Source organism: Chelon labrosus (assembly GCF_963514085.1).
Source record: "Chelon labrosus genome assembly, chromosome: 9".
Lineage (NCBI taxonomy): Eukaryota > Metazoa > Chordata > Actinopteri > Mugiliformes > Mugilidae > Chelon > Chelon labrosus.
In genome coordinates this window covers 2,820,888-2,847,382 of record NC_140359.1, presented here as the reverse complement: position 1 = coordinate 2,847,382, position 26,495 = coordinate 2,820,888, and the positions used below count along the sequence as shown (strand labels likewise).

At 42.2% G+C, this 26,495-nt stretch overlaps 1 protein-coding gene across 1 annotated transcript; it reads left to right on the top strand.

The window, feature by feature from the left end:
* Positions 1 to 466: 466 nt before the first annotated feature.
* Positions 467 to 26,205, top strand: LOC311492719 (ADAMTS-like protein 2). The gene is made up of 19 exons (XM_084551086.1): positions 467 to 480; positions 5,122 to 5,227; positions 8,295 to 8,437; positions 9,298 to 9,373; positions 9,640 to 9,742; positions 10,439 to 10,584; positions 11,206 to 11,329; positions 11,479 to 11,559; positions 11,679 to 11,854; positions 13,143 to 13,446; positions 16,791 to 17,142; positions 18,209 to 18,312; positions 19,381 to 19,507; positions 19,595 to 19,808; positions 21,056 to 21,211; positions 21,683 to 21,853; positions 21,935 to 22,111; positions 22,225 to 22,369; positions 24,091 to 26,205. Exons 2-19 carry the CDS (start codon positions 5,123 to 5,125, stop codon positions 24,216 to 24,218), a joined length of 2,832 nt encoding a protein of 943 aa, XP_084407212.1. The 5' UTR covers positions 467 to 480; position 5,122; the 3' UTR covers positions 24,219 to 26,205.
* The last annotated feature ends 290 nt before the right edge of the window (positions 26,206 to 26,495 follow it).

Sequence of the window (26,495 nt, the reverse complement as noted above, 5' to 3'; positions counted from 1 at the left end):
AGGACTCAAGGAGAAAGGAAAGAGAACGAAAGCAGAACCCTGGGGTGTCTTCTGTTTTTATATATATGTTTTTTTCTCTTCTGATCCTCCCACCCTCTCCCTCCGCTGCCACTCTGCTGCTCCTGCTGGGAAGGAGGGGGAGGAAGAGGAGGAGGGTTGAGGAGGAGGAGGAGGAGGAGGGAGAGGGATGCAGGGAGAGCACACCTTACCTCCCTCCCTTCCTCACTTTCTTCCTAACTCTCTCTCCGTCTCTCCAACTCAACTCCACGGCAAGACAGCAGCACTCTCCAACACAGCACCACCAAACACCACTACAGCCACTGCCGCTGCTGCTGCTAACACACACTTACCACATCCCCCCTTCTCACACATACACACACACACACACACACACCCGCATACACGCACACACACACACTCACACACACTGAGCGGCATCCTCAACGCCGACTAAGACGCCCTTGGACTGCTGCAGGCGAGGTGAGTGTGTAAATATTTGAAACCTCCTCTGTGTGTGCACGCTAGAGTTTGTGTGATTCTGTGTGTGTGTGTGTCTTATTTGGCTCTTTGCATGTCTGCGTGTGTATGCGTGTGTGGGTGTGTGTGTGTGTTTACGAGCCACTCCAGAGCCAATGAGACTTGTGTTTTGCACCAGACCAAAACAAATCCACCAAAATAATGCTGACTCTCTTTCTGGGAGAGAGTGTGTATTTTTGTGAGTGTGTGTGTGTGTGTGTGTGTTCCTGTCTGGAAACTTGTCAGCTGTTGGGATGTGAGTGTGTGTGTAAACTGGTGAGGTAGAGACACACATTCATGCCAGTGCCAGTAGACTTTAAATGCTGCAGAGAATTACAGGAATAAAATCTCCCCACATCTTTCCTGTCGAATTGTACGTGCAAAACTTTTTTTTTTCAGAGAGTGAAAAAGAATAGTGACATCTGCTTGTGCAAAAGGATTCCTTGCTAACATTAGGCAAGATCAGGGGTCCCTGTTTAAGTTAGGAGTCACTTCAGGCTCAAGTATCACATATCAGAGCTAACTTTCTTTAATGCATGCTACTTTGGGTATGTATCAGATTTATTTGCTCGGTTTGATATCGAAAAGCACTGATTTTATCATTTGCCGTTAAAACAAAGTTGAAGTAATTGCTGAAAGTCCCAACTCTAAGGCACTGAGACACGGAATAAAGAAGGTGTTGATTCAACATAATGGAATCTTCAGCGTCCATTTATATTGTATTGCAGGTAAGTGATTTGTTTGACCACTAATCTGAAGGTGGCTGCAAGTTTAACAGGCGCTGGCTGAACTTCCGTCTCAGTTTGTTACTGTAAAATGTGTGCAGTGCGACTGCAAATCAGACAGTACAAGCTGAAGGGCTTCATCAACCCAAATTCACCCTCTGTGGTCTTGAAACTGTAAAGTGTCTCACTCTTTAAAGTGACTGTGGTCAGCAGGGAGTGTCTACAGTGAAAAGAGAACTGAATCAGAAATGATCCTCATCCAACTGTCGTTGTTTTGCCTGATTATTAAAAATCCGGCTGGTTTGATGGAGAATAACTGCGGCGTGCTAAAAGAGCTAAAAGTCAGTGTATAGACAGTGGCAGCACATGGTTCATCTGGTCTGATCAGTTCACAAAACCTGCCTCAGGTTCATTTGGTGTTTTTTGTTCTTGCATTGTGAGTGACTCTGATACAGACGCAGTGGCTGGGTTCTTGGGAAAAGTAGCTCTGCAGAGCAAGTCAATAAATAGGTCAGAGTTCAGGTGTGAGCCAATTAACTCAGCCTCCGTTTGCCCGTTTGCCCAACGGGGGCATTGAAACTTCGCTTACCTCTCTTCAGATTCTTAGGCTGCCCTGCTTACTCAGTGAGTAAGTCTTCCCTTTCTTCTGTCTCCATCTCTCTGTCTATTATCCATCATCGTCTCTTTTGACAAAGGTCGGAGGACAGCACTGATGACATCCAGTACGAGCTCGTAAATGTCCAGTACTGATCAGAAATATCTATCCATCTATACATATCCCACTAAGGGGACAGACCACTACTCTCTGCCTGCTGAGGCTGCCAGCGCTACGAAAACAAGACAGGGAGTACAGGGGCCCCAGGGGGCTTGCAGGGTGGGGTCGAACCATAGTAACGACAGCAGATGGAAGGAGGGAAGAGGAAGACCAAAAGAGAGGCAAAAGGTCTGCTTGTCTTTGATTGTGTGTGATCCAGAGAAACCTGCACAAGATGGAAAGATGCAAAAGCTCGGGTGTAACAATGACGGCTGACCATAGAGAAGGCACTGCAGTACAGGGATGTCCCGATCTGATCCTGACCATTTAACACTGAGTATCGACTGAGTCCCAATCCGATCTTAATTAAATTAAAATGTCCACCCCGTAGATTCCTAAAGTATTTTCTTCTCTTCCTTGTATTCTCCTAGATGTGACTGGATTCAGTCCAATAAATAGAGCTGTCAGAGTTAATGTAGTGTGGAGAGGGTAGCTCGTACATTGGCTCCAGAAAACCTGTGTTCTCTATTCCAGAAATGTTCTGGTCATCTAACACCATAAACTCCCTAACCCTCTCTGGAATATTTTTCTCCTTGACGTTGTCTCCAGGAAACCTTTCTCTTCTTTTAAACACAGTGTTCAGTGTTTGTCATTGATGTTGGGGTGCAGTCGTTGCTTGAGTGGGCTCCATGGATTCCATTTAATGATTTATTGTAGATGTTGAATTAAGTTGGTAGTACTGAATGATGAGCGTCAAAACTTCTTCTGCGCATGTTTTAGTGGTGGTTGGTTAGTGTCAAAGCTGACAAAAAAAAAAAAACAAAGAAGAAGAACTTGCCTGGATCAGCTCTAATTCCAATTGGGACATCCCAACTGCAGTAAAGTTAAAACATTTAAGGACCTTTTAGTAGTTTTTGTGAGAAAAACTGGACAATATCTCAGCAAAGCTAAGACACTGGGTCGTGTGCGGACAGTGGAGTATGAAGAGAAGATGTAGCAACAAAGTGAGGACAAGTGAGGATGTGAATGAGACACTGCAGGGGCCATTTGAGGGCAGTGGTTTAGTCTTGAGTTGAAAATTAGTCTCCGGTTCAGGTTAGTCGTACAGACCTGCACGTGTGTGTCAGCAGCAGAGAGTGTGTACATTCATACTAGGACGTCTGCATACCTGCACGTGCACGTGCACGTGGCTCGAGCTCGAGCATGAGCGTGTACGATGGCTGACGCGCGCGCGTGTGTGTGTACTGAGTCACACCACTGTCTGAGTCTACACACACACGCACGTGTGTAGCTGTGTCTGACTGAGTGTCCGTCTCCTCTGTGTGTGACTGTGTGTTTGGCAGCTGGCCGGGCTCCAGCTGTGTCTGGTTGGATAATGAAGTCCAGGTGCTGCTGCGGCCTGCTTCAAGACACCTGTCACCAATATTTAATGCCAGAGAAAGCCAGACTGCAAACAGGGCGAGACGACTGTTTGCTTATTTTAACAAGGCTGCCTAACTGGACCTCAGGACACGAGATGTACTATGAAGCCCTTCCTAGAAAGAAACTCTGTGTGTAAATTCATCTCCCGTCTTGGATGAGTGGTGAAACATCTTCAAGAAACAGTTGAAGTCCAGTTGGAAAATCCAAATTTTTTTGCAGGTGTTCTTAAAAGCATCCTCGAAACGTATCAAAAAAACTTCGGAGTACGCAGCTTCTCTTTGTTGCTCAGCAGGTTTGCTGTTTATATTTGGAGCTGCTGGATTTTCCTATAAAATCCTCCTGGAACTTGTCTTCTGATCGCACACCCTTTCTTTTTCCTCATGCTTTAACATGCATGATAAACAGTGAACAGATTCCCACATGCAAACTGACAAAAGAATATTGGATTATACTGGAGGAATGTTTTTCCCGGTCTGGTCCGTTTAAAACTGCTGTATCCTCTTAACAAATCTACAGTTTCATCGAGTCATTAAACTCATATATTTACATCTCCTTCCCTCCCTTTCCTGTGCGTCTGTGCCCATTCGCGTTAGCCTTTACGTACAGACACCTACATTTCTTCATAATCTGAAGAACCAAACAAAGACCTACCTGTGTGAAGTCCAAGGAAACTTACCTCTGTCCTTCCAGCACATTGGGGCTTGTTTAACTTTTACAGGGGCCCCTCTGCTTTCCAACTCCCGTCTCCAACACCTGTGGCCTCTCAGCAGCCTGTCTGTGTCACCCTCCACCTGCCAGCGCCAGCTTGCCACGGACTGCCAGCATATTCAAATGCCTTGCAGCTTGCATTGTCTGAAAGAAATGCCCTTTGCTTGCCGTGCCGTTATATAGCGTGTTACAGAGGTGATTCTAGAATCTGTTGAGGCCCTAGGAATAAATATCCAAATAACTAACATTAACAAAGAAAAGCCTATTAGCTTCTTTTCCTTCACTAGTGTCGTATAAAACAACAGGGAACAGTGATTGAAATGTCTCCGAGCTAAACTACTGCTACCGCTCTTGTTTAAAGTTTGTCATATCAGGTTGGGGCCCCTCAGGGAGTTCTCCTTAGTACATTGCTACTGCTTTTAGATAGATTTAGGAGTTTTAGACGGAGCCTAGGAAGCTGCAGCTCTACGGTGTCCCCCCTAAACGAGCACAGATGTTCTCAGAGTTGAGGGATTTCACTGCCGAGTCACAGAGAAAATATTACAACCACAAATGTGCTCTCACGGCCCCAATAACAAACCAACCAAAAAAAAAACTACTCCAGGGTCTTATGTAGGCTTGTAAGCAGAGAAGAAACACCCACACGTCTTGGCCCTTGGTTTACGTTTCATTTCATACAGCACGTGTCTGGCCACAAGAAATCATTAGTGGTCAGCATATTTCCCTTCTTACCCTGAAAGCCTTTGTTAAAAACTCATCACTGGGACAGACATGTTTCTGGCCCCTCCATCAATTCAACATGCGCTGCTCTGTGTTTGATGAAAGCTATCACAAGTACAGTGCTGAGTTTAGACATTTAAATGTGTTTTATTCTTTTTTCACAGCCTCAAGTGGACATTAGAGGAACTGCAGTTTTTGGCACTTTTGTCCTCTTTGTCTTGCACCGCATTCATCTGCATGTTACACTGCTTTCCCTCTCTGTCTCTGATTGATCAGGATGAGGGTGTCGTCGCGGGAGCAGTGTGTGGAGACAGGAGTGGTCCTGTTGGGCTTCTTGACTCTTGCTGTGTCCGTGGGGAACCTGTCTACCAGGGGGCTGCAGGTACACAAACAATCTGCTAATATTGCTGAAACACTTAGTGCTGTTTGCCTGCGTCTGAGTTGCTCTTCCAGATCTTTCCTGTGTCCATAATCTTCTCTTTCATGGACTGTAAGTGAGTCGTGCAGCCCTTGTTGCCATGCTAAACTTTAGTATCATTATTAGCATCTGCTCTAGATAATCTTTGTTGAGTTATTTTCTAAAACACAAGATTGACACCTAGTCACTGACCATCAACCATCCTCAAACAAAAGTCCAAATACTGACTCCGCTGTAAGTTGTGAATTGAAATCTGATGATACAACTCAACAACTGTTCAGATTTATTCAGCGTAATTGTATGTAAACATTGTGACATGGTGACAAACTGTCATATTTACATATAACCAGTGTTGGGCACGTTACTTTTAAAAAGTAATTAATTATAGTTATTAGTTACTTCTCCCAAAAAGTAACTGAGTTAGTAACTCAATTACTCCACTATAAAAGTAACTAGTTACCAGGGAAAGTAACTATTGCGTTACGTTTAAAAATATATATATATGTTTAAATACGTCTAAGAATTAAAAAAAAATTCTGAGCATAATGTACACTTCACGTGTTCGTCCTTGCCTTTTACCTCAATGAGGTTAAAGTAGTGCCTATACTTCCACCTTGAAAACGGCAACTTTACCTCTGAATGCTCCAAACTCTCCATTGCTGCAGGCTATCTCTGATCGCTTGTGTGATACTGCTATGCGCGCGTTTGTGTGTAAACAACACCCACCCAACTGAACACTGCCCTGCCGCTGATTGGCTTACCATGAAATCTTACCCGACCTTAGCCAATCATCATCACTTATGCAGCTATAATTGGGGATGAATGTAAACATGTCGATGTATTCCAAGCAAACTGACCTTGATAATTTGTTGCAGCCCTAAATCATTTGTTGTAAGATCATTTATTGTCCCAGAGGAAAACGTAATCCTATTACAACTGATCTGACGTTTTTGTTGAGGTCTTGTCTGAAACACAACGATTTTGGATTGTTGTTTTGAGGTTGAAAAGTAGTTATTATTCTCTGTTACGGATATTGTCCGTAGCAATAGTGCAACAGTGTTTTCACTTTATGAAGCGTCCATTTTATGAGTTCTCTCGTTAATGAATTCTCACTGTTTTTAAAGATGGTGTCAGGGCAGCCCTAGTTTTCATTTTTTCCCCCTTTTTCTCTTTACTTTTCCTTCTCTTTTTTTTGAATAACATAAAAAAGACACAAAAAAAGTGTCGTTTTTTTTTTTTCTTTAACCTAAATTTAAATGATAAAACCAAGTCATAATGAATGATGATGATGATTTTGTCAGTACATATACGGACTACAGGTTTTAGGCCTACATATCCACCCCCTTTTTGTTGTTCTCTCTCTTCCTGGGGGGCACCCTTTCCCTCTTTTTGCTCTTCAGTGACCTGCTGACTCTGGATATGTCATAACTTTATTTTTTTCTAGAGCTCAGACTAATAAAATAGATTAAAAAAGCTTGCTTTTAAACTGTTTTTTAAATCCCAAAATGAAAAAAAGAAACCTTTCTGTACTCTAAAACTAAAAAGTGAAGGTTCAAATTAGCCTAAAAAAAAATAAACAACCAGATTTTCTTTAAATTAATCCATAAGTAGTCTACATCTGGAGTTTGCGGCAATCAACACTTGTACACTGTTCTAACAGGCATGGATAATTATGACAGCCTGGGGCATGTTCAGGGTTCAGCACAACATTTTCTGATGTTTCCTTAGCTAAAACCTTAGATAAGCACTTCAAATGACATACCTTGGGTAATTAAGTCTAAAATGACATGTGAATATAGTTCCAAAGTCATGTCTGTGCTCCGTTTGACCAACAGAAGTTTTTCATAGAGAGCTACAAAATCATCAATCAGTCAACCAAACGTCTTCTTCATCATCTTCTTTTTCTGCTTCACCTACAAAAACTTCTGGTTTTAAATGAATCAGAAATGTCTGTTTTCTCCTTTAGTTCTCCTTCTATTTTCTTTTATTTATATATTAGCGGACTAAAGATCAACTGACTTCTTTAGCATTTTGTTTTGTCTTTACTTGTTAAATTTAAAATCAAATAAATTCTTTTTAATCCCTTTTTTTTTTTCATTTCTTTCTTTTCAAACTTGAAATACCACAAAGTACACAGACCATGGGCCAAACTGATCTGACAGTGCACCAGTCACTTGCTCCTCTCCACTCTATCTGCCTCAGCCCTCCCTGTCGCTCTCTCACTTTCACCGTGTGTTTGGTATTCCCAGTGTCTCTCGCCCTCTCTCGCAGCTGCTCTGTCTCACACCTTTACAAGGAGCTCAGTGCACACATTCCAGCGGTCACTCTGATGAATCTGTCTGAATAAAGGGACGCAGAGTTAAGGCTGCTCATGCACATCAGGAATGTGTGAAACGCTAAACGTCTTCACACACGGCAGCCCCGGCACAAAACACTATGACGCTCATTTGCTGTGATTCAGCTTGGTTCTGACGCACGCTGCTCTGACGACCCAGCAGTTTTACACAGTATTTTACTGCTGCTGTTGTTGTTACGACTGCCACAGCTGAAATTACAACCTCCAATGTCTCGTGCTAACTCTACTGCAGGTGAAGATGCTGTTTCTGCTGCTTACCATTTAACAACAGAAACAGTACTTTGGGTCCAAAACAGCTTATATAATAAAACCATGTTTTCAGTGAAGTTGCCTGTATAAGGTTTACTACTGTGACTACTGTGATTTTGAGACAAATATCGCCCCAAAATGCAACAAATCAAATAAAATTAGTGTTTCTTTGCGCCTTAAATCAAGCAAAAAAAAATTGGTTTATTGAACTGTAGCTTTCACACAAAATTGCATTTGAAAATATGGTACAGCTAAAGAGAAAACTGTAAATAATCTGAAAAGGTTCAGTTGATCTGAAAATGTTGCCAGTTTCAGTAGCATAGTAAACGCAGTTGCTTCTCTATAGCTCTCAATATGTGACTAATGCTTAAATGACAACTTCTGAACGATTATCATCATTATGTACATGTGTGTGTTTGTGTGCAGGAGGATGGCGTGGCTTCCAACAGCCTGGAGGAGGAACTGGAGGTGACCACTTACTGGTGGGGCGAGTGGGCCAAGTGGACTGCCTGCACTCGTACCTGTGGAGGGGGAGTGATGTCTCAGGAAAGACACTGCCTCAAACAGAGGTCAGTCAGACTGCATGTAAAGGACACAGATATCCTGTGGGTAATACATCAAGAAATATGGACAGATGTATTACCTATTCATCATTTATTAATTAAACCCATGTAATTCTAGTCTTTTCTCAAGCGCAAGACTCAGACCTCATGTACTTTTATGCTGTTTTCATACTCTTTGTATGCAATATACTTCAGTGCAATATATTATTTTAAGAGCAATGCTTGCATACTTTGTCATTATTCAAGATATTCCTGAATTTCAATACGTATATTCAACATCCCCTAACTCTTTTGCTTCACATAACTCTACTTATTTAACTTTGGTTGGTTCCTTTGGTACAGTCTGTATATGTTTTTTTCTACCTTTCGGGGATCAATAAAGTATTATTTTATTGTATGTTAACCCCAGTGTTGCATCATATCATTTCTCAAATATGGATGTCAACAGTCTACAAGTAGCATTGAAATCATACTAACTTCCCCACCTACGATTTCTTTAAGGCAGAAAGTTGATCTGGAGTTGATCCATTCGGAACCAATTATCCGACAAAGATCTGCCTGGCCAAACAATCATATTGTTAGGGCGGACTTTGTGCAGTGATGGACAGAAGCGTAACAGCGCCCTAGAGATAGATGTCATCTGAGTTCCGTGGAGTTGAATTTGTTTTGCCATCAGAAAAGCTGTTGTCCCATACTTTGTTGCTCTGATTGGTTGGGGGACTATTCAATTGTTGGACTTGACGGTGTCCATTTTGTAAATTACAGTAGTAGATTTGGGTTGAACTCCTTGCAGTTATTATGTCTCCTAGTGATTTCTTTTGTAATATGTTTCTTTTCTTCTCCAAATGTTTGTTTTCTGTCCAAAGAAAGAAAGTCGCTGCTGGGAAGGACAACATGACCTGTACAGGAACTGCTAAGAAATATCATCTCTGCAACACTAAAGTGAGTCTTCCAGTCTTCCAGTTAATTTTCCATGCCTTTATTTCTCATCTTTGTAAAAACAAACACGCACCCAGTGACTGGCTGGCGGCCGAAGACTGACTGTGGGCCGTAGCTTCCGGTTGTGACTGTATGTAGCTGGGTCTCCCAGCGATCATAAATTCTCAGACAACCGTCAGAGCACAAATAAAGACTTAAAAAGAATTCTTTTGTATAACATAGTGTGACACAGAGCTTCTTAAATGGCCTGTGCTCTCTCTGTTCTGCAGGAATGTCCTGCCACTGGGAAAAGCTTCAGAGAGGAGCAGTGCTGGTCCTTCAACTCCCAGGTTTACAGTGGGAGGAACTACCAGTGGAAACCTCTCTATCCTGGTAATAACACCCACAAAACGCCCTGACAGCCTCCTTTTATCCAATAAAACAGACAAGAGGTAAGTGAAGGTGAAGTGACTGATAAAGACAGTGAAACATCTCACTGCTAGCCTGAAAGCCAGACCAACATCTGCTGCTCACAAATGGTTTTAGTAGCCAGTTGGTCTGGAGTCACTCCAATGGGAACTGATTATTCTCTGGCAAAGATCTGCCAGGCCATTCAAATTGTTTGGGTTTGCTTTATATGGTGATGGACCGATGAGTAACAGCTACGTAGTCAAACACGCCATGGAGTTGAATTTGTTTACAATAAAATGGCTCTGATTAGAGAACTATCACATTGATGCAGAAGTATTTTTTCTCTGTATTTGTTGAAATGCGCTACATAAGTAAATCCAGATGGTGTGTTACCAGACTCATATTCTAGAAAGAATTAAGTCTGGTAACACATGACTATCTCATAGCTGAATACCAGATGTATTTTTCGGGAACGCGGGAGACCAGATTAAAGAAAAATGTCAAAAATGTACAGCCTCGGGTAGCATGTTTAACAACTATATAATACAGCTATAACACGAATAGGAAGTTGTACTTGTAGTAATAGGGTACAGTAATGTGTAGTCTAAAGTAGAAATGATGTTTCTTGGGATATTAGTGGGTATAACCATTGACCTGTTTCCTCCATCTTGTCTCCAGATGACTATGTCCACATCTCCAGCAACCCCTGCGACCTCCACTGCACTACGACCGATGGCCAGAGGCAGCTGATGGTGATGGCACGTGATGGCACTTCCTGCAAGTACAGCAGCTACCGTGGCGTCTGCGTGGACGGTAAGTGTGAGGTGAGTCCAGCTCTTTATTTACTTTGTACCAATTTGTTGTTACTGTCCCTTCAGTTTCCAATAAGCTCTCATCACCACTGGGATAGGTTAACATGGACAATACTCTACAACCAGACTGAAATCATTCTGATCAGAGATTCAAACTTGATCAAAATAAAATGATCTGATCAGATATATCTGTTCACATGCAGTTGCCAGTGTTCAAAAAGCAGCTTCTTCATCTCCGCCATGGAGGTTTCAGTAGTAAATGTACAAACAGAATAACACAGTTAAAAGTGAGACTATTTAGACATGAAACAGCACAGTAACTTCTTGTGTTTGCTCTAAGTGGTTTTAACATTTTTTGTGTACTTGTTAAGATTGGTGCATGAAGTAAAACTCTGGTCAAAAGTCCTGGATATTAAACAGGAACCACAACAATAAAATTAAAGTGTCACAAACCGAAATAAGGCAGGAGCCAAGTCTTTCAGTAATAAACAAACTCACATGATTCATTTTATGCTGCAGTAAATGTCTTCCAAAATGTTTTGCTATCATCAAAATTAAAGGTTTTCATAATTCTTAGAATTTGTTTTCCAGTTTTTTTCTTTGACCACTTTCACTTCCTGCTTTACTGCTCAGCCAATTGGGTGCGACGGGGTTCTGTTCTCTTCCAACACGCTGGATAAGTGTGGTGTCTGTCAGGGCGACGGCAGCAGCTGCAGCAGGGTCACGGGAAACTTCCGCCGTGGGACCTCGACTCTGGGTAAACCCCCGGGTTCAGTTATCCTGGCCCAACCCTCGACAAATGCTCAACGATTGAATTTATTAGCATTGTTCGGATCGTCTTGATAAAATAAATCAAATCACATGAAAAAGAAAGGCTAAATGGATTTTCTATTTCTTCTCATCAAGGTTACTCTTTCATCACTCAAATCCCTGAAGGATCCTGGGACATCCAGATCATTGAGAGGAAGAAATCGGCCGATGTTCTAGGTGCGTACTTCATTGATCTCTTTTAAAATTAATGAAAATTCAAATATTTGCTTGACTGAGAAAATAAAGGAGTAGAAATTCCTCTTTCTGGTGTGCTTTCCATTCATCTTGTTCCACAGCTGTGACTGACCAGGCAGGAAACTTCTTCTTCAATGGCGCCTACAAGGTAGACAGTCCTCAGAACTTCCACGCAGCAGGCACTGTCTTCAAGTACCGCCGGCCAATGGACGTGTACGAGACTGGGATTGAGTACATTGTCGCTAAAGGCCCCATTGATCAAGCCATCAATATCCTGGTACACATAGCCTTGAATACTTCTGCCTCACTTCCTTGTTGGTTCCTTGTCATTTAACTATTAAACAGACGGAGTATAAGTTATGTTATCATGCATGATAACAGATCTTCTGCTCTGTACCATGTTGGCATAGACAGACTAATTTCTTATCAGAATATTATTAGCATGCCATCTGGATTGCTTTGGGCATTTTTTAACTGATACAAAGAATAAAAACCACCTATATGCAATTGGATAATCCTACAACCAGTCAGAGCTATTGTGTTGTAAACAAATTCGACTTCACAATGCTCCGAATACGTGTATGACTACTTTGCTGTTACTATTCTGTCCATCACCATCAGTCATTCAATTCAGGGTGAAATTTTTATGGTTAGAGAAGGATTCAAACAAAAAAAAAGTCCTGTCTTCCTTTCTTTGCAAGAAATTAGGAGGAGGTGGATGAATATCATCTGTTTTATTTCTGAACTGATAGAGTGGGTAGACTATTATATCCAGTAAGCCGAGAGTTCTCAGAGTCTATACCAATGTAAAGATCAAAACCAAACCCAAACCCAGAGCGTGGTACTGGTGTGTGAATGTGTGAGTGCTTGTGTGAGCGAATGGGTAGATGTGTCTGTGACTGTAAAGCGCTTTGAGTACTAATAAAAGCGCTATATATAAAAAAAATTACTTTATTTATGAATAAAATGCTGCAGCATGCAGCGCACAGTATTGATAAGCTCATATGTTTATTTGTGTTTATGTTCTGTTGTGTTCTATAGTTATGTAGTTCACATTGTTGCTGTTTGTAGAGCGTTTTTTTTTATGAGCGAGAGCTGCATATTAGAAGTGTCAGACTGACGGTGTTTATGGTGTTAATGTGGGCTACAGCCGACAGTAGCCCATGTTCAAGCTTCAGTCACCTTGTAGAAAAGCCTCTGTAGCTTCTTTTGTGTGAAACACTACAATATGTATTCAGGTCAAGAATATAGATTTCATTGTTGCAAAGCATTGCTTTCTATTGTGTCATTGACTTGTCGACGACGACTCGACTTACAGCACATATTGGTCAATTTAAAAAATCCGAAGTCGTTCAATCCCAAATATAATTAAAATGATAAGTTAAGCTTTAGGCAACAGTTCTTAACTCTGACTCAGGTTGCTGGCTCATGAGACTGTTCTTTCTGCTGTGATGTAGCAGAATTCCCAAAACGAACACTAGGAGCAACAGAAAACTAAATGAGAGCAGATTTGATGTGCACAGGTTTGAATGATTTAGATCTGATCATGGTCTTTTTATTCGCAGGTGTGGAACCAGAACGGCCGCACACCATACATCACCTATGAATACACCGTCCTCCGAGACTCCCTGCCACCTGTCCCACCTCCGCCTGTCTACACCGGGTCAGACACCTCAGCTGGTGAGGTGTCCGTGGAAGTGGGAGGCCTACTGGCCCCTAATGGCAGTATTTATGACCAGGTCGCCCCTAGGGGCCAGTTGAAGCCGGGAGATGCTGATGGGGAGAAGGGGCAGGAAACCAACGAGGTGTATGAGGAGACGGCGGCTATTGAATGTGACCAAGATGGAGCAACTGCCCCAAAATTTACAGGTACACTGCCTGTAACATGCTTCACAAGTTATATACTACGGAATCTAATAGAATAAAATAGAATAGAATGGAATAGAATAGAATAACCTCAGGCCATACATTTGACCAAGAACTAAATCATGTATTCAATATAAAAAGAACAACATGTTTTTCTCCATTGTCTTTATTGAATTTATTTCCATTAACAAATACAATATTTTGCTCTCCCTTATTTAAGATGTAAAATCAATGTAGAAATGAAGTAAAACAATACATACAGGTCAAATTTACAGGTACCATTGGCAAATAAAAATAAAGATATACATAAATAAGAATTACACCCCTACAATCACAGAGATCCGTCCCTTTGACTTTTTAGTTAATTTTATGCAACCTAGTCTGCATTTTCTTTGTGTTGGAGCTCCCCATAATTGCCTCTAACCCTTTTAATGAAGGGATTAAATAATTTCCAGATTGCCTTGTGTTCCCCCATTTTGTTGTTTGATATACAGTCCATAAAGGGCGCATAGGACTGTTTTTCCCCCTCAAAATGTTCTAAATTTCTCCCGAGAAATTATTTAAAACATCAGCAGTTTTTCACACAAGTCCTGAATGTAGACAAGGAGAACTCAGCGACTTCTAAAATAAAATGTCACAACATCTGTCTGTGAGCTTAATGTCTGTGAAGGTTCTCAGTCATCCAGGTCATGGTATATCCAAAAAGGTTCAAAAAAGGCAACTGGACTTGTAGATTTTTAGAGAAGACGTTTCACCACTCATCCGAGTAGCTTCTTCAGTTCTAGGGGACTGGTGGGAAGTCTGAGGTTTAAATAGGAACTCCTCAGGAGGAGTTCCTATTTAAACCTCAGACTTCTACTCGGATGAGTGGTGAAACGTCTTCTCTAAAAATCTACAAGTCCAGTTGCCTTTTTTGAACCTTTTTGGATATACTGTGAGCTTAATCTTATAGAAACCAGGTCATGCAACAAGACAATAACCCCAAGCACACACATCTTTCTACAAAAGTATGGTTAAAGAATAATTAATGTTTAGGAATGGCCAATTCATAGTCCTGACCTTAATCCAATAGAAATGTTGAGGAAGGACCTGAAGCAAGCAGTTCATGTGAGGAAACCTTCCAACGTCTCAGACCTGAAGCGGTTCTGTACTGAGGAATGGGCTAAAATTCCTCCCAGCAGCTGTAGAAAACCGATCAGCAGTTACTGGAAACGTTAAGTAGCTGTTGTTGCTGCATAATGGGGTCACACCAGATACTGAAAATAAGGGTTCGCTTACTTTTCCAACTCACGAGTATAATATTTCAGTTTCATTTGTTTGATTGGGTTCACTTTGTCTACTTTCAGGAATCTGCAGATGGTCCGAGTCATTTTTATACAGAAAAAAAGTGGGAGGGCACAAAAACTTTTAAGTGTCACTGTTTATGTTATTCTCTCTAATGACATACATTGTGCCATATTCTCGGCCATGCACCAAGTGGAAGTGCCTTAATTCTCTTCCAGTAAAGACCTGTACTTCCTTTCATCTGCAGTTTAGCAGAGTTCTTGGGGTTTCAGGGTTCATCTTGGAGTTTGGTGGAATGTCAGACAGGATGACCGTAATTTTATTGATCACCTCCTTCGATTATTTTGTGACACTCCCATGTACAGTGCACAATAAAAAGAAATGAATTAAGTAAATGTATACTCATACAAACATAAAATATAAATAACAGGTAAACCAAAAAGACATATATCAGTATTTTAGATATTTATACACACCACATCTATAGACTTTTCTATAGAACTTAAATGTTTTGCATTTTGTTTTTAATTTTCTTTCTTATTTGTATAGACTAATACAAATATATTTTCTTGTGCAGATAAGAAAATAGTATTGCTGAGAAAAATAACTCTGAATCTGTTTCCCTGGTCGTTGGTAGATGAGATGAAATAGGTCAGATTTTAAATCTCTTTTTCTTTTCCTGTATGTGTGTGTGATGGTCCTCTGGAGCTCTGCATTATTCATGGTAAGATACATAAAGAGGATCAGCGGCAGATGAAAAATTCAGAGTCTGGTGGTGTTTTCTCCTTTTAAAAATGGCCGTATCACAAACATGTGCGGTAATGGCCTTCCTGCAGGCTCTCGGCTCACTCAATGGACTGCTGAGGCCATTACACCGCCGCTCAGAGGGGGTGATCTGAGATGGAGAGGTGGTTGAAAGGCTCAGCACACACTTTCCACACAAGATAGTGGGAGCTGACTGAAACACTGTGACGATGGTCCTGTCCTTCTTTTCTGTGTTTCTCTGATATTTTTTAGTCAGTTATTCAGGTTATTTCAATATACATGCAATGCTGCTTAAACATTTTTGCGCCCTTCATAATTTTCTAAATTTCTGCATAAAGCGGTTTTCCTCAAAGTAGACAAAGAGAACCCAATCAAATAAATGGAACAAAAGAGACTCAGGTGTCATCTAGTGCCCTGTTTAAATCTGGGATTTGTCACAGTCTGTCACAACACACGTTTGTGGAAGATGGTACTCTGAATAAAGTTGTTTAAAGAGCAAAGGAGCTTTCTGAGGACTCCAGAAAATGAGTTGTTGTTGTTGGTCATCAGGCAGGAAAAGGTTACAAAACCATTTCTAAAGAGTTTGGAATCCACAAATCCACAAATGGAGGAGATTTAAGATGACTGTTACCCTCCATAGGAGTGGTCAAACAACACTCTGAGAACTCACAAAGTAACCCTGGGTAACTTTTTACTAAAGGCCTCTCTCAAGCTGTAAGTACAGGTGAATCCACCTGCTTGGCATTCCTGCCTGTCGCGTCTCCGACAGCACCATTGTGCAGGCTGTAGGGTCATCAGCCGGGAGCCACTCTCTCAGATGTTTCACCCCATTATTCCCGGAACATCTCTGGGTGGTGAGGCAGTGGTAGGGACGTCTCCCTACCACTCCCTGCAGCCTGCTTAGGATCCTTCTTCATTCCTCTGGAGCCAGAGCCAAAAGCTTCCTTTCTCCGCCAGGTCTTGCATAGCCCGCTTCCTTTTGTGGTGCTGTAGACAACTGAAACGTTTAGTTGCTGTTATTGCTGCACAAGGGGGTCACACCAGATACTGAAAACAATGGTTCACATACTTTTGCAAGTCACAAATATGCACATTGTCTATTTTCAGGACTTATGTGAATATCCGTTGATGTTTGAGTCGTTTTTTTTATCCAGAAATGTAAAAATTCTGAAGGGATTCTCCTTCCTAATGTTATTTAAACCCCTCATAAAAGACTAACATTCACAAACACGTGAACTTGTTGGTTTGCATTACATAGAGTGGTACATTCATTTTGCTCTCTTTCTTTCTATCTGAAGGAAACAGCAGCCATCCAGGTAGCACTGTGAGACCTGACCCTGATGTTGGTTCCCTGGATGGAGGGCCAGATTCCCCAAACCTCATCTGGAGGGTCCTGCTGGATGGCAGAATCAGCCCAGATGAGCTGCTCATCAACATCTCGACCAATCAGCTGCTGACGGAGGGAGACGGTTTGTTCTCGTCCGAGCTGGGACCAGTCGAGGTGGATCTGAGCAGCCTGGAGCAAGACGGCCTGCGTGATCTGAATGAGACTCTGGAGTTCACTCTGGGCCAGAGACGCAACGACAGCGGAGACACCATCAACCAGAACAAGACTGTGCAGAGGACGTCCGGCCGCTCCAACAGAACCAGGTAATGCAACTGGAAAACCAAGAAATCAGGCCAAATATTAGTTTTAAGATGATGTACGGCAGAGGTCCGGTGTTCACAGCTTCAGGCAGCTTTGGGCTCAAAGAAAGTAATTTCCCCTCAAGCTGGATCAGGTCTGGACTGAATATTTTCAGCTTTGGGTCATGCTGGGCCTCAATATTCAGACACTGTCAAGCCTCTGGGCCTACTGCTGGCTGCTTCAGGCTGGGATGCATGGATGCTCATTTTCCCCTAAAGATGTGCTGGAAGAGACACAGCCAGAGGAAGCTACAGGGAGACAGACGAGCAGTAAAGCAGTCAGACAGGTGGAGTGACAGGCAGAAAAGCAGGTGGACAGATCCTGTAGATATATTGTACAGGCAGTGACGCAGACAGACAGGTAGATATACAGCCAGTGCAGCATTCATCATATTTATAATTCATGCTGGCTTCTTTGCTCCGTGTCTAAACACAACTTCACCCGTTCTGCAGCCAGGAGCCATAAAACACACAACAACACGCCCTTTCCTCTGCGAGACGGAGAGGAGAGGAAACGAGCAGAGCAGAGGAGCTCAGAGGGGATCGGTGGGGGGAAAATACAGCCGCAGTTAGAAACAGATAATTCAAGGGGATTTGCAAGAAAAGTGAGAAATATGGTGCAAAAGGGGGAAAGTGTGCTGTCAGACTGCAGTCACCTCTGGGGAGAAAATGATGTGCAGGAATCAGTCTGGCTTTCATGGAGGGAAGCCGGTGAGGTATAACTCAACTGAGGCTGAGATTTTCAAATAAGCATCTGGCGGGGGGAACAAGTGATGTTATGACAAGAATGTGCACATGACTTTTAAGTGTGCGATGAAAAAACAAAAGTGCGTCTGCTTGGATGCGGGCTGCGAATCAGCTGTCACACTGAAGTCGTCTGAGGACTGGGAAACAGACGCCTTGTGTTTCAGATTTTACTTCTGTGTATACTTAAATGTTTTTATTTTTGAAGATCTAACCGTGGTCTTTAATTGCACGGCAAAGAGTAAGTGCTCTGCTTCTGCTTTCCTGTTTGTTCTTATTGTCACAGAGGGAATCAGAGGTTTTACCAGAAGAACCTGAAGCTGAGCGCTGCTGACATGTACCGCTGGAAACTTTCATCTCAAGAGCCCTGCAGCATGACCTGCTCCGTAGGTACTTATGAACACTCATGTACACACACACTCTCAAGATCTTTCGGCACTTGACCTCTGATAGGGGAAGGAGAATAACTCTGATTATCTAGTTAATGTGGCTTCTATCAGTTTATGGAATATATCAGTGAACATTGTGTCCTCAAAGTTAGAAGCAGGAAAAATGTTCAAGGATTTGAGCGATTTTGACAAGTTATGGCTAGACGACTGGGTCACAGCGTCTCCAGAACTGCATCTCGGGTGGGGTGTTCCTGGTCTGGAGTGGCCAGTTTCACAAGTGGTCCAAGAGAAGAACCAGAGACAGGGTCATAGACCAAGGCAAAGGCTCACTGAGAAGGCTGACCAGTGTGGTCCAACCCAACAGACGAGCTACTGTAGCGCAAACTGCTAAAAAAGTTAATGCTGGTTCTGATGGAAAGGAGTCAGAACACACAGTTTGTCTTTTGGGGGGCTGTATAGCTGCAGACCAGTCAGAGTGTCCATGCTGACCCCTGTCCACTGATGAAAGCTCCTACAATGGACATGTGAGCATCAGAACCGGACCACAGAGCAATGGAAGAAGGTGCTATCCTCTGATGAGTCATGTTTCTGCTGGGTCTCCTTGGGTCCTGCCATCCATGCGTATGTACCAGCTACCTAAGCAGACCTACCTAAGAATTCCCTGACGTCAGTGGCCTCTTTGACCAGGATAAGGCTATTTGCCACAAAGCAACAATTGAATGGTTTGAGGAACACAAGAAGGTGTTGACTTGGCCTCCAAATTCCCTAGATCTCAATCCAATCCAGCATCTTGAGGGGTTTCTGGGGTAAACAAGTCCGAGCCATGGAGGCCTCCACCTCTCAGCTTACAGGACAGAAAGGATCTGTTGATAATGCCTTTGTCCGCAATACCACAGCACACTTTCAGAGATCTAGCAGAGTCAATGCCTCCATGGTGCTTAGACAAAATAGCATTGTAAAACAAAGTGAAAATAGTATACATATTCTTAAACAACTACCTTAAAGATAATAATGTGTGAGTGTATTAAATGTGTTTTATAAAGGATTGATTTTCTCACTCATAATGCAGGAGTGTCAAAGTCCTTTGTCTCGTGTGTTCGTTATGACGGCATCGAGGTGCACGACATGTACTGCGATGCTCTGACGAGGCCTGAGCCGGTCCACGACTTCTGTATTGGGAGAGAATGTCAGCCCAGGTACAGTCCACTGGCACATTGGATTGGAGCAAAAGTTGTTCTGGTATGGGCTGCACCTGCACTGAGCTTTTATCTGTGTTCTTTCAGGTGGGAGGCGAGCAGCTGGAGTGAGTGCTCCCGGACGTGCGGGGAGGGTTTCCAGTTTCGTCAGGTTCGCTGCTGGAAGATGCTCTCACCAGGCCTGGACAGCTCGGTCTACAGTGACCTCTGCACCATGGCCGACCTGGAGAGACCCGTGGAGAGACGAGCCTGCAAGAGCCCCGCCTGCGGTCCACAGTGGGAGGTGGCAGAGTGGACAGAGGTATGATTCACCCTGCTGACAACAAACCCAGAACAATTACAAGCAGCAAGTAAACAGAGAAGAGGTGTGTTTTAGATCATCTGTAACTTTGGATCATTTTCTTTGTATTAGATGTTTGAACATTGTTCAGGTTTTTTTTTTTCTTGCAGTGCAGGCCATTCTCTCTCATGTCTTTTGGGTTTAGCAGCTGTGTAGTATGATTGTGGTTGCTGATGGATTCTCCAGAAATAGCAAAAACAACTGAGTTACGGACCATTAGGGTTTGTAAAAGACACAAGAAGGATTGAAATGTACCAATCATTTTTTTTTTGTAAAATTTCACAAAAGGGGAAGGACAAAATAACAAGTCAAATTTAATATAACTTACTGTTAAGCACTGCAGTGAAACGAACCTAATCCAAACAGATCTCTTGGTGGTCAGCAGTAAAAATAGTCATTCGAAAACCAGAAGCAGTAAAAACAGTCATTCAAAAACCAGGAAATTAATAAATAAATAAAGTCCCTCACTGAAAATCATGGCAGAATAAGAGCAAAAGTTCAAGTTAAAATAACAAATAAAATCCAAAAGTAGTAAATCTCTTTTTCCTCCCAGGAAAGCTGTGTTTACTGAGGGTGAAGATGAAAATTAACCATGAAATTAACTTTTTTTTTTTTCTCAAAGCAAAAATGTCAACCCCAGTAAGTAGGAAAAGCTTTTGCACTCCAATGGAGCTTGCTAGCTTTCTGCTACAACTGGACTGCAGGCAACAAAAACTGTTACATATAAAAAGTTTTTAAAACATTCCGCAAATGTGGACTCTTTAAAAGTCTTTTTATAAAGAAGAATAGATAGAACATCTCGGCTTCTAAGATGAGATACCATACCATACCATACAATACCATACAATACGACCGCTATTAGATTATGTTGATGATGATTATACATGTACACTTTAGAAAGATATATGTCCTCTGGTGCTCACTTCTCTCATCTTTTTCTGTCTCTACACAGCCGGCCTTAGGCAGATGTGTCCCTCCATATGAGCTATACATATATATATATATATATAATTGATTTGAACTGAATTAAATAGTGCATTGTAGAGACTGTAGAGCAAGTTTTTGATGCCTTCAGGCGCCTTTATCTCTTCGGCCAGAGAACCAGACGTCCTGGATGGGTGATAGATCCTTTCTAACATTTTATTTGCTCCTCAGAGCTGGAAATGTCCAGGTAATAATGACGGTGAATGTGTCTCTCCTCAATCCAGTGCCCCGCCAAATGTGGCCGCAAAGCTCAGGTGACCCGCGATGTCCGCTGCTCCGATGAGACCAGACCATGTGACCCAATGACCAAACCAGCTAGTGTCAAAAACTGCACCGGCCCACCCTGTGAACGCCACTGGACTGTGTCCGAGTGGGGGCCTGTGAGTGCCTTTACACTAGATTAACCTACACTGCATGTTTTTTATTTTCTTTACTGATAACTCCTGGGGAAATTCTTTCTCTGCATTAGAGGTATCGGCGCTTCGAAGAGGCTCCTCTAACTTCTAGTCCCCAGTAGCGCCAGTAACAACAACCAGTAGCAACTACACTTGTAGAGTTCTTGAAGATGTTTCTAAGAAATTAAATGGCTTTGATTGTTTGAAGGAGTATCTAGTTGATGCAGAGGCTTTTTCCCCTCTTTTCTTTTGGAAACACATCCCATAATGAAATCCAAATGCAGTGTTGCCACACTTAAATAATCATTCATTTATTTATGTGATGGTATTTGAAGTTAATATGGGGGTACTTTATCTGGTTTAACATGACATTATGTTTTTTTTTTTTTTTCATTTCTTACTATTTAACATGACGTGAGATTATGAATCATCTGGTGTGACTTCTGTCTGTTGCAGTGCTCAGGGTCGTGTGGCCAGGGGAAGACGGTGCGTCACGTGTATTGTAAGGCTCCAGAGGGTCGCGTGGTTCCTGAGAACCAGTGCTCTGCAGAGACCAAGCCACTGGCCATCCACCCCTGTGGGGAGAGAGACTGTGCTCCACACTGGCTGCATCAAGACTGGGAGAGAGTGAGGCTTCCGCATAGTCCTAAATGTAGAAACCCACTTCAAATCCCCTGAAATGCCCTGAAGGTAACTTTTTTTTTGTAGTGCAACACGACCTGCGGCCGCGGAGTGAAGCGGAGGCTCGTACAGTGTGTCGGCATCAGTGGGGGGAGGTTCCAGGTCTTTGAAGAAGAGGTGTGCGGCGGCAGCGAGAAGCCTGAAGAGGAAACCACCTGCTTTGAGAGGCCGTGCTTTAAATGGTACACCACCCCCTGGTCTGAGGTGAGGACCACGAAAAAGAAGATTACAGTGTTCAGTCAGTCAGTTTAGCTTTTCACTTCTTCTCTCAGTACATAAATAAAACAAATAAAATGTGTTTCTTTGCATGTCCTCAGTGCACTAAGACGTGTGGTGTGGGCGTCAGGATGAGGGACGTAAAGTGTTACCAGGGCCGGGAGCTGGTCCGGGGCTGTGATCCTCTCACCAAACCTGTGGCCAAACAGACCTGCACTCTGCAGCCCTGCCCCACTGAGCCGCCAGGTAACAACACATGCTGCTTTCTTTGAGACCTTAGTATCTATGCCCCTGCTCACAACTAAGAAAAAAAACAGTGTACCTGAGTTTTGGATCAAAGGTGTAAAACGGAGAAGAAATATTTTAGATTGTGCACTGGTTCTAGGCCATCAATCAGACTGATCAGATTTCCTTTGATTTCCGACTACCACTGAAGCAGCATGATTTGATCGACTCATAAGAGGCTCAATGATCGCCTGTTAGAAATGTGGTGGTAGTGTATTGCAGTGTATGTAGTGTATGTATACACTTTGTGGAAACTGGATCAGTTGGATCCAGATCAGAAGATCCATACATATAGCTTTGTTCACTGACAGACTCCAATCAGCAGCAATTTTGAAGTACAGACTCTGGAGGATAGAGGATGGAGGACAGTCATTCTGGAATTGGAACAACATTGCCCTTGATGACGCCCACAAAATGCATTCTGTGATACCTGGCTGAACTAAGTCCGCACAAGTTGCCTCCCGATGTGTCCTTGATAAAATGGGTGGGGCAAGAACACATCCAGGTGTTTTGACCATTCTTCCATGCAACTGAGAAACTGGACTGACAGCAGCAGTGGCTGATGGAGATGATGAATCACAGTTAGAGATTAATGGCAGTAACAGAAGGCCATGTGCAAGGAGAGACAATGATACCACAGAGGATCAAAGAAGTAAGTCTGAAGTTGGACAGCCCAATCTTTCGTAATTATTTATTTTAAAACTACATCCCTGTAGCGCCAAAACGTCTTCTTCCTCTTCCGTTTTAAGGGCAGATGGCTAGCATCAAAGAAAAACCAAAATCATGTGATTTAATATGTCTACTGTGTGGAACAATTTTACTCTGGAAAATGAAGTCAGTCATACAGGAGTTAGTAAATTGTTCAATGTGGATGTTTTGGGAGATGGTAGTAGGAGATCATCATTCAATACTACCAGCTTGATTCAAACACCAAAAAACAAATCACTAAACAGAATATATGTCCACTCAGGCAGAGTCTTAACTGAAACAACATTGACAAACACCAAATGCTGCGTTTAAAAGAAGGGAAAGGTTTCCTGGAGACAACGTCAAGGAGAAAAATATTCCAGAGAGGGTTAGGGAGCAGAGAACAAGTTACGGGCTACCCTCTCCACACTACACTGAGTCTAGTTGCATCTAGAAGAATACAAGCAAGACAAGAAAAGACTTTAGGAATCTCCAGGGAAGGACATTTTAATTTATTCAAGATTGAATCTGGACTCGGATTGGCCGATACTCAAGATCTGGATCAGATCGGGGGGGAAAAAAACTTGATCAGGACATCACTAATTAAATGAACTCCACAGTGACCAAGGAGAAGCGGCACTCCATTCTTCAGAGACATGTCCCAGCCTCTGGTTTCATCTTGGTAGGGAAGGATTAATTCTGATCAATGATCCTAAACCCCTCAAAGAAGGGGAAGACCAAAGAAGACCAAGGAGTGCTCACTGTCATTAACTTTCCTCCAGAGTCAGCTGAGCATTGATGGAGACTTGAGATAGACAAACATTCTCAACACAGAGGAGCTCTTTTGATGGATTACCATGAGTTATCAGGCTTTAACTGACTTCAGTCCATTCAGCTCGTGTGCAACTGCCACTGAATCAAAGCAAACCATGTATATTCTGTGTTAACCTTTTTTCTTTTTAAATGCTTTAACTTTAATTCTTATCATGTCCCAGATGAGAGCTGTCAGGATCGGCCCTCCACCAACTGCCTGCTGGCTCTTAAGGTCAACCTGTGCAGCCACTGGTACTACAGCAAGGCCTGCTGCCACTCCTGCCGTGCTGTCCGACCTCCAGCCTCCTAGTCCAGGACGCTACAGCCTCTCTCCACCCTGACTCTAACTCCGGCATGAGGAAATACATGGATACGTTTACTTGTCCAGGAGTAACTGCGGATGGTGATGGAAAGCTTGAGGTCGACCTGTATTTAGGAAGCACAGCTTCCTCAGATAAGGGCTTGTTTGTCTTCACACAAACACACAGTGTGTTTTTGGTTTATTTGGAATAAATTGGGCAAGAAGCAATAAATGCTGATTTGGGCATTTTTAAAAAGAACTACTCAGACTTTTAACTAATTACTACCTGTATCAAGGCCATGGAAAAAAAAACAATGCTTTTTTTTCCTATACCTCTTCAATATTATTTTGTGAGCTTGAGCCCCACCCTTGCTCCTCCCCTCCCTCTATCACTAAACCTTGTATTAACATCCATCCTGGGCAATATGATCACAAGTGGTCTGGGACAAATTTGACCTCATTCCTTTGGTAGTGGGAACACACAATGAGTTATGGGTCACGTTAAAGACCACTATGTAACAGAAGATCTTACGTAAGCAGAGTTTTGCCTCATACATTTAGAAAACAAACACACAACCACTATTATAAATGATCAACTGAGAAGATAAAATCACCACAAGTGATGTCTGTTGATTGGTAATGAGAGCCTTTAAAAATATGCTGTCCTTGTAGCTGTTAACTAGCTAAAAAAATAAATAAATATAAACAAGAATTAACAAAAGAAATTATTTAAAATGAGTACACCGTGTGTGTTTCTGTCAAAAATGTATCAGCATGCGGTTAATTATCAATGTGATCATATTAATTTATACAAAGCAGCCATGTGGAGTGAAGTTCCTCAGTAATGACCGATGTCTTTTAACCTTTCTTACTTAGATCTTTCTGTTCAGCACAGCATTGAGGTTATTGTGAATGTGGAAGCTTCCAGGTTCTAATCTGAGCTTTGTCTCTAAAACATCAGGGCGGAGATCAATGAATAAATAATACCTTAACTTTAGTGAAGGAGAGCGATGCGACAGCTTCTTCCAAAATATGTATCATTCCCCAAGTCATGACGCACACAAAACAAATAGCTGTTTGTGGTTCCGACACAGCGTTAGGTAGAGATCCATTAGATACAACAACTGTTAAAATATTCTACTGACCAAATTTGGTGTTGCAAAACTGAGATCAGATCTCATGTCCTGCCTGGGGACGCATGTGGAGATGCATTTTAATGCCAGGTGTGACCACAGGTATTTAAAGTTAGTCACTTAAGATCAATCAAATTGCCCAGGTCGGGTGTTAATGCAAGGTTTGAACATCACTAACTGAAAGAACATTTTCCTTCTCATCATAACTCTCATTATGGAGTTCGATTACCGTTGTATCAGCTGTTATAGATCATTTATTGGTCGAGCGTTTCATGCAGAGTTGGAGACTGAGTGGAGTTAACAGTCAGATGGTCTCACCCATCATCAGCTAGCAGCTTGTCTCCGTCATGTTCATCACTGCAATGAAAAGTTCTATTAAATTATTTCTCAACTGAATATACTGCATGACTAGAATATTTAATGTTTATGAAATATTATTTAATTGTGTTTCAGTTTTAGTGTCTGGCATGGCCCAACAGGAAGTTTCAATTAAAAAAAAAAAAGAAAAAGGTATATTTCCATTCCACCTCCTGCTGCTTGGCGCCGTGCCGACACGCCTGCAGGATGTGGAAGCATATTTATTAGTCATAGCACATTTTCATTTAGCATGACGCTCGCGATGCCAGCCGACGGTTACTCATCGGGTCAGCTGATGCCAGCTCTGCTCTGTGTGCGTGACGGATGTGCAGAGAGTCGAACACAGACAGAAAGATTCCTGACACTTGAAGTATGGTTGAAATGTATTCAGACATGTATGTCTCATGTTTAACTATTGCGTACTGTGTTTTTATATAACTGATACCTCTTTGTACAAAACAGACGTATGGAGATTGTGTACTGTTGCTAATAAACTGAAAACGTTAAGGTACTGACTTGTATTTCAATTAAATAACTGTTCAAATGAATGTGCTTGCCTCTGTCATTGTTTTATAGTCGACACCATGAATATCTACAGTCACACCCTTTTTGTTCTTCAGGCTCTAAGCTTCAATTTGAAATATGGACAATGTATTAAAGTGCCAAGTTTCAGCTTTAACTTGAGTGGGTTTACATCACTTTAGAAAGAACTGTGTGGGAGATAAATCCATTTTCTTGCATAGCAGCCAAAGATCAAGTGATTTACTCTGCAGTTGGAGCCAGACCTACTTATATG

Coding starts and splice junctions, on each gene's coding strand:
- LOC311492719 (XM_084551086.1), top strand. CDS start 5,123: ATGAGGGTGTCGTCGCGGGAGCAGTGTGTGGAGACAGGAGTGGTCCTG. Junction 21,854..21,934: donor TGCATCAAGACTGGGAGAGA/GTGAGGCTTCCG, acceptor TTTTTTTTGTAG/TGCAACACGACCTGCGGCCG. Junction 22,370..24,090: donor CTGCCCCACTGAGCCGCCAG/GTAACAACACAT, acceptor ATCATGTCCCAG/ATGAGAGCTGTCAGGATCGG.